The 14852-nt window shown below is 35.0% G+C and overlaps 3 protein-coding genes across 4 annotated transcripts; all 3 read right to left on the minus strand.

The window, feature by feature from the left end:
• Positions 1-2017: 2017 nt before the first annotated feature.
• LOC127263721 (zeatin O-glucosyltransferase-like) lies at positions 2018-3689 on the minus strand. The gene is made up of 2 exons (XM_051292910.1): positions 2910-3689; positions 2018-2831 (listed from the first exon to the last, which is right to left on the minus strand). Exons 1-2 carry the CDS (start codon positions 3556-3558, stop codon positions 2098-2100), a joined length of 1383 nt encoding a protein of 460 aa, XP_051148867.1. The 5' UTR covers positions 3559-3689; the 3' UTR covers positions 2018-2097.
• Positions 3690-3788: 99 nt separating this feature from the next.
• On the minus strand, positions 3789-7375 carry LOC127263619 (transcription initiation factor IIB-2). Its single transcript, XM_051292731.1, has 9 exons — positions 7314-7375; positions 5940-6336; positions 5334-5358; positions 5026-5155; positions 4794-4924; positions 4618-4706; positions 4461-4537; positions 4164-4386; positions 3789-4058 (listed from the first exon to the last, which is right to left on the minus strand). Exons 2-8 carry the CDS (start codon positions 6290-6292, stop codon positions 4253-4255), a joined length of 939 nt encoding a protein of 312 aa, XP_051148688.1. The 5' UTR covers positions 6293-6336; positions 7314-7375; the 3' UTR covers positions 3789-4058; positions 4164-4252.
• LOC127263609 (kinesin-like protein KIN-14L) lies at positions 7154-13255 on the minus strand. 2 transcript variants are annotated; one of them, XM_051292725.1, is made up of 20 exons: positions 13119-13255; positions 12903-12977; positions 12326-12483; positions 12072-12215; positions 11746-11998; positions 11312-11403; positions 11155-11223; positions 10650-10751; positions 10501-10575; positions 10190-10271; positions 9905-10000; positions 9643-9813; positions 9461-9567; positions 9169-9365; positions 8930-9094; positions 8655-8851; positions 8408-8571; positions 7702-8321; positions 7496-7620; positions 7154-7406 (listed from the first exon to the last, which is right to left on the minus strand). In XM_051292725.1, exons 2-20 carry the CDS (start codon positions 12970-12972, stop codon positions 7330-7332), a joined length of 2964 nt encoding a protein of 987 aa, XP_051148682.1. In that variant the 5' UTR covers positions 12973-12977; positions 13119-13255; the 3' UTR covers positions 7154-7329. The 2 variants fall into 2 exon arrangements, with proteins under 2 accessions (XP_051148682.1, XP_051148675.1); XM_051292718.1 differs by having other exon boundaries at positions 12903-13255.
• Between the last annotated feature and the right edge of the window lie 1597 nt (positions 13256-14852).

Below are 14852 nucleotides of genomic sequence, written 5' to 3' on the forward strand. Positions count from 1 at the left end.
TTTTACTTTAGCAATAGTTTGTGACATTTTTGGGATCGCAAAATGTGTTGTTATAAAAAGTAAACATTAAGACATTTGATTATAGATGAAGGCCATGTGTTTAAAAGAAAACGGGATGATATTGTTGCAAGAAAAGTATCGGGTATGTTGTCTTAATGTGGAATAATGCGCCATGATTGAAAAAGAAGCGAATTTCGTTCATGCGTATGGACATTTTTGGATAAAAATAGAAAAATGAAAAGTTGCTTTTGCCTACAATATATGTTGTTGGTAACAATATTATAGTCTATATAATCATTTATCCTTCTAGAATACTTTTGTGTAGAATTGATGGTAGAATTTGTTATTGATTGCTAGCTGGTAAATGATGCATAGATTTATTGCTTTATCGATTGCAATAAAAAAAAAAAATAAAAAATACGACTCTTAGTATAATTTTCTAAAATACATCTAAAATTCTTAAATGTGGGACAATTTATAATCTTTTATTTCTATTACTTTGTCTAATAATATTTACCTACGGATTTAAAACAACTTATCAATCAATATATAATTTGATTATTTATAAAATACCTTTTTTATATTAAATATTTTTATGAAGTGTTATTTTTAAAATTATTTTAATATAAAATTTATTTTTAATCAAATGGAGTATATATATATTATATTGTAACTTAATCAAGTAAAATCTCATTCAACCAAACTTTCAACGGCACGTAGAATGGAATCGACGAACATACATACTCATAGGGTATGTTTCTTTTGAGTTTCTACAAAGTATATATTTTTTTTTATTTGAACTGGAAATATATATATATTCTTTATAAATTATCAAATTAAATATTATTTAAATAAAAGAAATTTTAATTATTAATTTCAATTAGAAAGAAAAAAAAAAAAAAAAGATGTACTTTAGGATGGGCACGATGAGAGTAAGAAGCCAAATTGGAAACCAATTATCATCTCATCTCATCTCTCGTGTCCGAAGCACGTGCAATTAAGGATGTGTGTACACACAATATCAATATTATATGGGTCTATTTATTTATTATTTTAACTATTTTTAGTTTTTTTTTTCTTTATTATTTTCAAGATAAAAAAACGTTGAACCTTTACAAAAAATTAAAAATGAGTTAAAATTATATATAATACAAGTATTAAAATCATCTGGTGATTTTGATTTAAGTTTGAGATTTTAATTTAAGATTTTATTTAAATAACATGTTAATAAAATAAAATATTTCCCTGAAGGATTTTTATTAATTTTTAATCATAGTTTGGAGGGTTTAATTAGACAATATTAACTCTACATAAAAATTTTTAATCATAGTTTGTAGGTGCAAATGTGAAGATGATTAGCACAATCTTGTGATGATGATATGATATGTATGATTTCATGTCATAGTAATAGTAATAGTAATAGTGTAGTTATATGATGAGTCGATTGTGATGATAAGTTAAAAAAGAGTTGGATGACAATAACAACATTATTATTACTATTCTAAGGGATCAAATACAAATATGACTTTTTCCTAAACTAAACTTATTGAGCCCGTCGACATAAACTATGATTCATCATTTCAATAATAATAATTTGTCATTATTCATTGTCCTTATTTCTTTCTAAGTTTTCTTTATCACTATTTAGCACTAAAAATATTGTCCTAAAGTTGAGTCAGCCGACATAATTTAGGTTCTTCTTGTTTGCATTATATATATACACTTGTATTATTCATAATTTATTTATTTTTCCTCTTTCAAAATTACGAAATCAAATAATTCATTTAGAATATTACATTTAGGCTCTCTTTCATTTAATGATCAAATAAAAAAAAATAAAAATTGATGAAATACAATGTTTAAATTGATCATTTAATAAATAATATCCTCAAATGAAATACATAAGAAAATCAGTAAGTTATTTGAAATTTGGATTTTTTTAGATTTTAGTTTAAATACTATTTTGATATAATATTTTACTAATAAATATTTTTATCTGAAACCAGAAAATTTATGATGATTATAACCTTTATTAATAAAATCTTAAATAATTATTAATAAGCTCAATTAGCTATATATCGTTATACATAAAATGATCTATCTCCTAATATGAGTAACGAACGCATCCATCTCCCGGCGCGTGGCTCCACCTTCCCGGAGCACGGCGTCCCTGACAGAGACGCCGACCTCCTCCGCCCTCCGCCGGAGCGCCTCATCCTCCATCAACCTCCTCAGCGCCGCCGAAACCCTCCCCGCCGGCACAATCTCCCGCCGCTCCGCCCAATCCCTCGCCACCACCCCAACCTTGAGCACCTCCGTCATCAGCACCGCGTTCCTCGGCTGATCGGAATGCATCGGCCAGGCCGCCACCGCCACGCCGGCCGACAAACTCTCCGTGCACGAATTCCAACCGCAGTGGCTCAGAAACCCTCCGATCGCCGGATGTCGCAAAATCTCCAGCTGCGGCGCCCAATCCCTAACCAAAATTCCCCTTTCTGAAAACCCTAATTTCAAATCCTTAATTCTTCCATTGCCGCAATCCATTTCGAGCTCGCCACGATCGGCATCTCTCAGGGCCCACACGAATTTCAATCCGCTCTCTTCCAGGCCGGCCGCCACCGCCGCGATCTGTTCTTCCGGCAGCGAAACCGTCGTCCCGAACGAGACGTAGACCACCGATTTGGGGGCCTGACCGTCCAGCCATTTCAGGCAGGCGTGTCTCGATCCATTTTCCGGCGGGTTTATAACTACCGGATTGAATGGCCCTAGGGCCCAACATTTTAATTGGTTCTCGTGTTCGAACAGTTTGTCGATTAAATCCAGAAACGGACCTGTTACATTTCGCTTAATTAATTTTCACAATTGTATATTGATAAAAAATAAATTAAATATTTAAAATGAATATCGACCTTCGGTGATCCGACAGGAGTTGAAGAGGTTTCCGGAGCTCGATCGGAGGTGGATCTGTTCGGATTGGACGAGGTCGAGAAATTCGGAGGGGAAGCAGTCTTGGAGGGAGGGGACTAATTGGGCATCGACATTGTCGACGGGGAAAGGTTTTTGGAGGGAATCGTAGAAGTACCAGAAGGCGCAGAAGGCGGAGATCGGGTGGAAAGTGTAGCATTCGGCGTTGGGGACGGCGGCGACGTCCTGGACGGCGGAGGACATGACGGAGTCGTGGATGACGGCGACTCTGCGGGAGGATAGGGCGAGGCGGCGGACGAGGGCGGCGAGGGGCTGCCGGAGGTGGGAAGCGGCGGTGCGGAATAGGGGCTGGAGGTGGGAAGGGAATTTAATGGCGGCGTTGGGGTCGGGGATTGGGGATTCGAATTTGGGGATGGGGAAGTCGTGGAAATGGACGGTGGCGGGGTGCCAGCCGTGGAGGCGGAGCTTGGCCTGGCGGAGGTGGGCGGCGGTGGAGACGTAGTGGACGGGGATGGAGTAGGCGGCGATGAGGCGGCTGAGGTGGAGGAGCTGGTTCAGGTGGCCTTGTGCTGGTAGAGGAACCATTACCACCGCCACTTGCGGCGGCGGCGGACGGTGGCGGTCGCCGGCCATATCGTTGATTGTAAGTGTATATGTAATTGTGATTGGTATTTATTTGGGGAATTTTTTTGTATCTTGTGCCGTCATTTGGCGAAGAAAACTATGGTGAAATGCAATAAAAATAAATAGAAAAATAAATTGAACATTGTCATTATGTACAATTAATTATATAAATGATTTATATCAATATAATTTCTAATTTGACATAGCACATACCATACTATAATTAATTTTCAGGCAGCAAAAATATTTATAGTATACAGTTACAATTACAAAGTCACAGCACATTATTTTTATTTAACAAACATGCAAGTCCATCTGTTTTTATGTGTATATGTACTTAGACAAATCATTAATCATTCCCTTATTTTAATATGCAAATTACAAATAGAATCACTATTCCTATCATTTATTTATATTTTGAAATTGAATTACTTTGTAGGGAAATACTGACCTATGTATGCATCCATACCTATACAGCGCTGCAAAATGTCCTCAGAATGGAAGTCTTCCTACAAAACAGAACACATTAAATTAAACAAACCCTCCCCATCAGTTTTGACAAAAATAACTATATAAGTAGAAACTAAATTAATCTAAAGTCAAGTTTTTTTTACCTTAGTCTATGTATTATTTATTATTCCTTGCAATACACAATAGACTCTTCCTAAAGCTCCAACCACATGAATCCTTATGTATATATATATCAAGGGCTGCAGAGGTTCCTAAGATCATCTTCCTGTGCGTACCAAAGAGGTACTATCTTTGTGAGATGAGGGTAGAGATCCTTGAACGAATTTCTTATCGTCCCTTCTGCGACACCGGTTGCTTGAGATACATCTGTTATATACAAGTCAAGAAACTATGCAGACATAGGTGAAAAATATAACATATGCAGCACACAAGCTAATTACCTTTGAGAGGCTTTTTGTCGTCGGAAAGTTGAGTGACTATGTATATAACAGCCGCTGCGATAGAAATCGGGCTCCTCCTAAGATGAATCAGTTATATTAAACAGTCATCATATGGAAGTTCTACATTTGGATGTAATAAGGTTAATTGTCGAAATACCTTATGTCGAATTCCTCTGCCTTTTTAACAGATTCTTGAGCAGCTTTAACTGTTTGATTCGACATACCAAGATTCGAGCAAAACCGTCTCTGCACATAACAGATATTGTGATTGTTAAAAGCAGCAGACAGATTTTAAAGATGGACTAGAAGGTCAGTGCTTTGTAGAAACCCGACCATGAAATCCCCGGCGTGTATAGTCCCGATCTCCACAGACTGGCCCATCTCTAGCTCCAGTTGTTTCATGATATACTCTTTTGCCCGGCCAATTTCCTTCTTGGTTGCGCCATTGGTGACAGAGCAAATTTCTAGTCGAAATTCATTTGCAGGTTTAGAGCAGTTTGGTTACACTTGAGATGGATAAATCATGAAGCTAACTAAGTGCCAAAAATCACTTCAGAATTTGTACCCTTTACAGTTCGGGGCTTGTCTTCTTGCCGGCAAGCTATGTACAAACAAGCAGCTAATATCGCATCCTGATTTCTTCCTCGACTGGACTTCTGATCCTCCACCTTCTTGAAAATTTCATTAGCCCGATCCTTTTTGTAGCAAAAACACAGATTTATTGAACTAGCTCAACAACTAATATATTAAAATTGATTCATTAATAGTGAAAACTTCCATGCTATTATCAGAGATGCACATTAGCAAGGTGTGTCACCTGAGCTGAGTGTTCAAAAGTATGAAAGTTATGGCAACAGAATATGAGCAAGATACCTTTATGGTTGCAACAAGGCCGAGCCTGAAAGAAAAGGCTGAATCAGAAGATGACATTGAAGTTTATATCAATAATCTTGAAAGTTTAATACTCCTATTCATCAATTTCATTTACAGTAACTTTTTTAAAATATCTTATCAAATATATATTTTTTTTCATAAAACCTTGTATCAAACACTTAACATTTTACTATTTCTAAACTTTTCCAAAAAACTTCAAAATTTTGTATAGAAACGATTAGTAACATCCTAAATAATTTATAAATAAGTGCTTACAAAGTGAACAAATTACTTGGAATATAATCAGAATACTCAACATTCATTGTGCAAAAAAGGAAAAGCCTGAATTTGCATGATTATTTCTTAGCATTGGGAAATTTATGATTTATAAATAAGTGTCCCAAATTGAGATCATGATGGTGACGGTAGAGTTGATTATTCCATCATTAGTATCATATCAACCAAAACGAAGAAGGAAAACACTAACAAAAGATAAACAGTATAGACAAAGAATTTCCAAATCCAACACTAAAAGCATGATAAACATCACATCATCGTCAGGGCATTCCGAATAATACTAATTAATACTACTATATGCATTTTTACCTCTCGGACATAGTAGCAATCGCCTTGAAAGCCAGAATCAGCGATCTGTCTGGATTGGAACCGCGATTCTGCCAACGTCCAAGCGAAGAGGTGAGGAAATCGCTGGTGGTTCCGTTCGGCTTGGAAATGACGGTGGAGAGACCACCGTCAGTTAACAGCGGGTTCGCAGGACCTCCAACCCTAACCGGATCATTGTCGCCGGACTCATTGGCGAAGGTTCGCCACTCCGACGTTTCGTCGATGGAGTAGGCCTCGAGCACGAGACCGCATTCGGAACACACAGTGTCCCCTGCCGCGTGATCCAGAACCACCTCCGTGTTGCGGTTACAATCGGCGCAAAACACATCCGCCATCGAATTCAATTCCCTCTTCCGAACAGATTTCTGAATAATCACAACTGCAGCGAATTTGTGCGACGAATCAAAGGGCTAACTAATCATGTAATCGGTTGAAATGGGAAAATTTTGTCGCGGTTTGGAATTCGAAAGGTAGAGATATTCATGGTTGATTTAATTGTCACACTTTCATTGTATGCAAGTATATATATATATATATATATATGCGAGGATGATATGACTACGTTCCCACGTATTTTTTTTATTAGTAGAAGATATATAAATAAATAAATCAAATCATTTTTTAAAAAATATATAAATATAAATTCATTAATAATTATATAAATCAAATAAAATAAACTTTTTTTTATATATGTATGTTCATGTTTTTCATATTCATTTCTTTATTTTTTATAAATATATTTTAGATACTAGTACTATTTTATAAAATTTATAAAGATAAATAAAATAATAAAAGTATTGATCAATAATTAATTTTTTGATTATTACTTAAATCTAAAAAAAATAATTAATAAGCAACAACAATAATAATAGATATGAAAAATGGTATACTAATATAAAAAAAAATAATATATATATTATTTATACATGTTGTATTTTTTATAATATTTATAAAAAATTGTATTAAAAAAATATTTAAAAAACAAATCTTATGCTTCTATAATATTTATAATTTTTTTCTAATAAAATTTTCTACCATAGTTATAATGTTCTTCTGTGATTATATTTATTGGTTAATATTTATAATTTCTTCTAATAAAAATATTGGAAGAACAATCCAATAAATTTCTATAAATTCTTTTTTATAAAAATAGTGAAATAAATATATTATACGATACGATAAGATATAAGATGCTATACAAATACAATATATCCATTGAACAAAAAATAAATTGCTCAAACAGATATGGGCACTATCAGACAGAATTCTTGTAGTAATTTCTACTTCTTCATCATCAACATCTAAAAGTGAGAGAGTTAGTCCTAAAGAATGCTTCGAGACAAAGCAAAGAAAAACCTGCGCAGTAATGATCCTAAAGCCATCTTTTGATGAACTTTGATGAAGAACCAACTGGGGGAGGTGTCTTGGCATTCCTATCCTCAATGCCATCTGCATAAACAAGCAAGCAACAAATGTAATCATCAACAAATGTTTTTCTCGAGGTAGCAAATGTTGTCCTAGTTTTGATTCTCACTCACATTCACTAGACCTTATTCCTGGTGGCTGTAGACCTGTGAGTGATTGTCTTCTTGAGGTTCTTGCATTCGATAAAGTCGGCGACTTCACAATCCTCGGTGTTTCTGGCTCTGCTAGTTTCGGTTTCCTGATGTTGAAGAAAAAATGGTGCTAAGAGAAAGAGTTTGTTCAAAGAAGACAATGCATGGATGCATATATATATATGTACCTCTTGTCGGAGCCTTTGATCAATTTTCCGATGTTTCGAAGGGACTTTCTTGTGTGGGACACTTTGGATTGCACCGTGGAAGGCGTCTGGAGTTGTTGCGGGATGATGATCGAGTCTCTTTGGGTCATCGGTGTTTGGAAAGATGGAAGAGACTTCTTTATTGTTGCTGTGTCGATTCTTACCACCGAAGTTTGGACAGCAGCACTGGTTGGACTCCGAGGAGACCTCTGGCTGAGCAATGGTGCATTTGTTTCCTTTGTTCTGGAGGTCTTTACGATCGATTTTCCATCAAGCCGCGCTTCTGGTGTTACGGCATCCAGTAACTTGATCTGGCAAGAATCCTTCTGCATGTTGTTCCTAGGCCCTTCCAGGCTTGATCTTCGACTGGAATAAGTGGTTGCAGGAGGGGTTTTGACAGCCCTTTTGTTTACGCCATTCGTCGATCTTGCTGATGGTGTGGTAAGGCTGTTTTCGATGCTCATTCGTCTTGATGGCAAAGGTGTTCTATGATCAGCCATTTGTTTAGGTTTCTGACATGGTGGCGTTCTTGCTCCTTCTTTTGATCTTCTCATCGGCGATGTCCATTCCTGGTTGGTAAAAGCCTTCTTGAGGCTCTCCAACTGTAAAGTTGGAAAGGAAAAAGATCGAATGGACAGCAAAAGCATGAAAATTGTCGTTTTCAAAACAGGACAAGTTATGGTGTTACCTGCGCCTTAAGCTCCAACACTTCGATGCTCTCTTTATTCGCACGAGGTGCACCAAGTTCGACACTTGATACCCTTTGAGCAAATCTTAATGTTCTCATGGTTTCTTCAATGAAGTCGCCATCGGGATTCACATGAGCAACCATCAATGTCTTTGCATTCCCTCCTGCTTCATCGTTGCGCAAATCATGGATAATGTCATCGTGGTGGTGTAGCTACGGTGCTGATTATAGTAGAAGTTGAACGTACCTAAGGTGTCCTGAAGAAGCAAAGTGAGCTTGCTGTTTTGGTAGGGAATATGAGAGTGCTTCTCTGCTAATGCTGTGATAACATCGACCAAACCAGCGAGCGATTTATCGGTACTTCCTGCTAGATCCACCAAACGGAGGCAGCTATGAAATGTGCTTCTTGAAGCATCTTCGCCGCGTATATGGACAGATAACACACTGCTCGACAAAAAGACATGCTTTCATTTTCTCAGCCTGTGGTAATCAGAGTAACTTTTCAGATATTGAAGCCTTTACCTGTGTGAATTCCGGCTTGTTTTCGCGACAGAGGAATCAAATGCACGATTTTGTTCGCCAAGCCTCATCACATCTGCAACATCGGCTGCAGATTTCACAGGAAGCAATGTAGCATCTGGAAGAGCCATGCCGTTGTTGTGGATGCAGCTCCGGATCTCTACCTTGCTGAGAGTTAAGAAACCGGCTAAAAGCCATGCTGGAAGTGCAGAATTGAAGAATAACAGAGTGGAATACTGAACTGTAAATGCGAAGGATATTCTTTAAGGCCTGGATCTTTAGCAAGAAGATCGAAGACTTGTTCATCATATATCTCGAACATCTGTACTTGAATTTCATACTTTGTGATGTCCCTCCTCTGATCAGAAAGATCAAAAAGATCGTCCAGTGCCAAATAACTTATTCCCGACTCATTGCCCGGCGCATCTGGAGGACAGAACTGCAGACACAACACAATGTACTTATTCATTAACAAAAATTCTTCATATAATCATATCCATGGGAGATAGAAAGAATGTAATGTCAGAGCCTCACCATGGTATGTGTCTTTCCTGATCCAGTTTGACCGTAAGCGAAAATACAGACACTGTAGCCATCCATTACTGATCTGACAAGAGGCTGTATGTCTCGGAATACATTATCTGAAAGTTCAAATATACGATATCAAGATTGTAACTTAAGATCAATCTTTCATAATATATAGTAGTCTCACTTACCCTGAGTCGCTGCTGGACCGAATACATGATTGAACTGAAACATTTGCTTTCTATCCCGTGGATGTTTTGGATCCACAACCACTAGAGATCCATCCTCACCGATAAAATCAATAACATTTTTTTCCTCAAGATTGCATGCGGGACGAATTCTGCATAATACTCGAATACTTCCTAAGGGGATCATAGAAGAATCATTGTATCAATTTCCATAAATTGGAGGCAAAAGGATGGAACTTTTACAAAGAAAATAAGTTTAACTAACCTTTCAGATCCTGAACCATGTTGTACAGTTTCCTGTTTTCTTTGACAGCATTCTGATAACCGAGTGCGGCGCTGGACATTTCAAGCACTTGATCTTCTGTAACCATTTAAACAAACAGAAGATTTTGAGATCAGAACTAATGCATGATTATGAAGCCTTTGTTCGACGGAATGTTGCAGTTCATTACTTATTGTAAATCTCAATTAACTTTTCCTCTGATTACATGAATGATTAAGTTCAAGAAAGCACAAGCATTTTACAATCCTGCTTATGAATATACTGTACCAAGTTGTTTGATATCACTGTGAAGCTGGGATTGCAGGAGCTCAACCTCCTGTTTCACGCTTGATAGCAAACGTTTGATATCCTGCAGCAAAAACAGGATCCAATCAATTTAAACTTACTGAGATAAATGATATGTTATCCACATTGAACATGGTGAGAAGTTTCTAAGCTGCATATGGATGCGATTTGTGTGAACCAATGCAATAACAAGTCCAGATGATAAAGCCAATGGAACACCTTTCATACATATATGCAATCATTATACAAGAATTTAACATATTTGTGATGAACTAAAGGCAAAAAAAACTTACTGAAAGTTCCTTCTCTTGCTGCTCAACTAGATCCCAGTGATTGCAGCTACCCTTCCTCAAGCAAGCTCTGCAACACTATTGACCAAAGAATTCAGCTATGGTGCAATAAACCCAAAATAACAACTTATCCAGATTTCTGTAAAAATCACCTTTTTCCGTTTCACATTTGACAAATCTGCAAGAGGCACAACTGTGGATTGCACAGGCAAGCGGCTTTGCTCTCTTAAATGGTCCAGTATACTTGAGTTCATCTAATTGTAAATAAAAGTAAAGCACAGCTGTGAACATATATATGTAAAACAATCTATTTGCCCAAATGTTTGTGTGGCATTGCTATAAAATATAAAAATAAAAAAGAAATGATTACAGCATGTAAATAACAAGTTACTATGAGACTGTCTAAACAAAACCAATTTGGAGCCATTTCCATTTGAATTGCAATGTTAATGGTAATAAGCATTGAGTCGAATTTATAAGAAAAAAGCTTGCTTCAACAATGACTGAAAATTGCTCCACACTGGCATAACACTTGTTAAGCATGTGAATATGAGAATGCATTAACATACCAATCCAGTTCGACGGAAAAGGTTATTTAGTGAAGCACATTTTATGACAATCAATGTATGGCAACCTTCTTATGTTTTAAGAACTTACCTCTGGAAATGCTTTTCGTAATTGTTCCTCCAGGCAACTAGTTAGAATCTTGATGGAGTCGACCGTATCCTTTTCATAGGATATAAAATTATCATCAAATTTAAGTTTATAGTTCCACTCTATGGAATTCCAGATGAAAATTAGAAGTTAAACCCACCAAGCCTCCACTATAATATAAAGAAACTATATTATTGTTGATGTTCTCCTTTCTGGACAGCAACTGTTCTTCAAGGGCCTTGACAATTTTAGCTGAAAATTTTCAGAACCAGTATTAGCAAGAAGGAAAAGACAATTCAAAATGCTATTATTTGAGAAGGCTCATTCAATTGAAACTTCACAGTATCTTATGAACTATCAAATAACATCATCACAACAACAAAATTTCCTATTGTCGAAGAACAACAAAATGAACATATATTGACTTCAGTAACTTCTTATGCTCCTTTTAAATCAATACAAGTCTTGTCTCAAATTCAATTACTAACAGTTATGGATGTATTAGTTGTATATACATATAAATTTTAGCTTTGAGTGAATTATACATATTTTGATACAATAATGAAGTAAGTATAAGGAAGCTGATTAGACTACCTTCAAGATTCGCGATATCACTTTCCTGTGGCATTTTTCCAATGTTGCCTCCTGACATGTCTAGTTTTCTGGCACAATGTTGAGGAACCAAATGCGGAGTACGCACATGAATTCTATTGGCTGAATGTAACAGTGGTGACTTAGGTGGCTTGTAGACGCCATTGCCTCCTGTCATTTGCTTCCATTCATGATAACCTTTCAGAGCCAAAATGCAATCGACAACTTTAGTTGACGATCCTTCTTCCAAGTTGTCCTGCACATACAACATAAAGTAGTCACAAAATGTTCATATTGACTTACACCACAGCGTATGATTCGAATCTTACCCTTTCAAATATAGAAGCTTCAAAATTGGGAAGTTTCAATTCTCCCACAGCTACCAAAAAGTTTCGAACATTCTCAAAGTACTGATAAGCTGGCAGAGGTTGGGAATCCCACAAGAGTGGTGAAGGACCACACTTTTCTACAACCTAAAATTTAGAAATAAATTAGGCTCATCAGTAACCAAAACATATTAAGTCTATAAGGTTTCAACATGGATGAGTAATCACCCCTATGTTTAAACTTAGAGAAGATAGACCTTTGACACCGAACCAGGTTGAATTATGTTCATTACTTTGCAGAGGATCAATCCATTTCTTAAGCAAGAAATGAAGTCTTTCTCCAACGGCTGACTCGGTATTCCAAGTGGTCCAACAAGATAATCAAGCCAATGGACAGCTTGATATCTTCTTAAAGCTACAAGCTCAATAAGGAAATATCATAAACCGGAATAGACCTCTTGCAATTGCATCTTAAAGAATCAAATTAAACACATAAAGCAACAAAATGGTGATGATGAATCTTTCAATAAACACTAGTTAAATTCGGAATCAATACATATCATCGCTCCAGAATACATATATATAGTTAATGCTATTGATGTAGATACAAAAATAATACACACATATATATATATATATCCCCTAAATTCTAAAGCCAGCGATTTCTAAATCAAGGAATTTGCTCATTTGCGGATTGACTACATACGGAAGAACTCATCATGCATGCATATGTTCTTGTTGAAACTTCGTTTAAACTAATCGCACAACAATCAGATTACACTGACAATTAACAAACGAAGAAATTATCGGCGGAAACAACAAATTAATTCAAACCTGCTTCTTCAGCCTTTCTCGAAGCCAAATCCAATCCACCAATTGCCCCTCTTCTTGTTAAATCCTCCATTGAAACTACAAATAACCCCAATGTTTCATCAACTGTTTTCACACCATTTTTCATATCACAATGCATTACGCAGAGACAGAGACAGAGCTCGAATACGTATCAAGAAAATGAAATTTATTAAAAAAGAGAACAATCCAACAACATACTCAAAGATTTATTTCCACAAACGATCTTGAACACGTAAAAAGAGAGAAAACCCTAAATCTCTAACGCAAATAAATCAGGAGAGGAATGGAGGATTGCTGCTAGGCCGAGGTCGAAACTTTCTCTGAGCTGAGGTAAATGAAAATGGTAAAGCACAGGCTTGGTCAGTTAATTACTGAGCTATTATTTCTTTAGAGCAAAAAGTCCTAGGTTCGGAATCACGCCGAAGCTGAGGCTCGGGATTTGTAACGTTACAGAAATTTGAATTCAATTTAGTGGGGACGATTGATCTGAACCGTTGATCTTTAGTCCTGAGAGCTTTCACGTTGCCATTGAAATTTGGGCTCAGTTAAAAATTAATAATTTTATACTTTTTGGCAAAAGAATATTATAAAAATATATTTTATAGGAAATTATTTTATTTTATTTTTTTTATTTTAAAAATAAATTATAATGACACTAACCAAGTATTTAAATTTTGGCATGTCCTCTTATTTAAACCCCACCGTATTTGTAAATTATTAATAGTTTTTGTTTAAATATGTCACCATTTATGCCTAAGTAAATAATTGTGCTCAAAATAAATTCCATAATTAGAATAATTTTTGGGACAATTATATATGATTGCATTCAATATATATTATGTTGAATAATTTTTCTAATAGTATTAAATCAAAGCATTATTGATTCAATAGTTTCCATATATATGCGTTTGAAAGCATTGTATATTTAGCAATGAGATGAAACTATTGTGCTTTTATTTTAATCACCATTCAATTAAATAAATAAACTTATCAATTAAATAATAAAATATCATTCAAAAAAGAAAAAGTCATATACTTTTCTTTTTTTAATTCTCATGGATCTCTAAACATATTATTATTATTATTATTCATTCTTTTTTATAAAGAAAAAATAAATACTTTTTACGGGTATTTACATATTATTGTATATTTTGAAAAATTATAAACATATTATTATTGTCTATTAACTAATATAATATTGAAATGGGTATTTATTTATTTGTTTACTTATTTATAAATGATAAAAATGGAATAATGGGTGAATTATCAATTAAAGCTAAAAACATAGGAGAATGCAAGGGACTTTCTTTACATGGAAATTAGTTACACAATGTCAACTTCTTTATTTCCCAAATTGGTCAACCTTACCAAATTAGGCCATTTGGTAAGGAAAGTTAGGAAATAAATTGTATTTAGCAAGATTCCAATTCTTATATATTAATTTAAAAAGATAAGTGAATTATTTGGGTTAATATTGACATAAATATCAAACTTATTTTTTGGATATATTGTGTGATTAGGAGATTAGTTGTGGCTAAAAATAGCAAATGAAGATTATGTCACAATAATTCTAAAATTTTTTTTTTTTTTATGACGAATAGTTCTAAAATAAATTTGATTTTTAAAGTGGTGGAACTCTTATAACTATATTGCTATAATGGAAATTTTTATTTATATTTCCTCAATTAACACATCTTTTTTTTATTTTAGAGATGAATGCAAAATAGATATATATATTATTGATCCAAATTTGTTTTGCAATGATGTTCAAAAAAGCATATAAATATTATGACAAAAATAAATTGAAGCAAGAAGCTAGTAAAAAAAAAAGTAATAAATCGGGTAAATAAAATAGCGTAATGATATTTCAAATTATATATATATATGATGTGTTTTGAAATTAATTATTTACTTTGAGCAGATTTCAATAAA

The sequence above is a fragment of the Andrographis paniculata genome, unplaced genomic scaffold (assembly GCF_009805555.1).
Source record: "Andrographis paniculata isolate CXL003 unplaced genomic scaffold, ASM980555v1 Contig17END, whole genome shotgun sequence".
NCBI lineage: Eukaryota > Viridiplantae > Streptophyta > Magnoliopsida > Lamiales > Acanthaceae > Andrographis > Andrographis paniculata.

Coding starts and splice junctions, on each gene's coding strand:
- LOC127263609 (XM_051292718.1), bottom strand. CDS start 13,038: ATGCATTGTGATATGAAAAATGGTGTGAAAACAGTTGATGAAACATTG. Junction 11,999..12,071: donor AAGCTTCTATATTTGAAAGG/GTAAGATTCGAA, acceptor TTGTATGTGCAG/GACAACTTGGAAGAAGGATC. Junction 7,407..7,495: donor AGGAATAAGGTCTAGTGAAT/GTGAGTGAGAAT, acceptor TTGTTTATGCAG/ATGGCATTGAGGATAGGAAT.
- LOC127263721 (XM_051292910.1), bottom strand. CDS start 3,558: ATGGCCGGCGACCGCCACCGTCCGCCGCCGCCGCAAGTGGCGGTGGTA. Junction 2,832..2,909: donor CTCCTGTCGGATCACCGAAG/GTCGATATTCAT, acceptor GAAATGTAACAG/GTCCGTTTCTGGATTTAATC.
- LOC127263619 (XM_051292731.1), bottom strand. CDS start 6,292: ATGGCGGATGTGTTTTGCGCCGATTGTAACCGCAACACGGAGGTGGTT. Junction 4,925..5,025: donor CAAGCCCCGAACTGTAAAGG/GTACAAATTCTG, acceptor AATTTCGACTAG/AAATTTGCTCTGTCACCAAT. Junction 4,387..4,460: donor CGACAAAAAGCCTCTCAAAG/GTAATTAGCTTG, acceptor TGTATATAACAG/ATGTATCTCAAGCAACCGGT.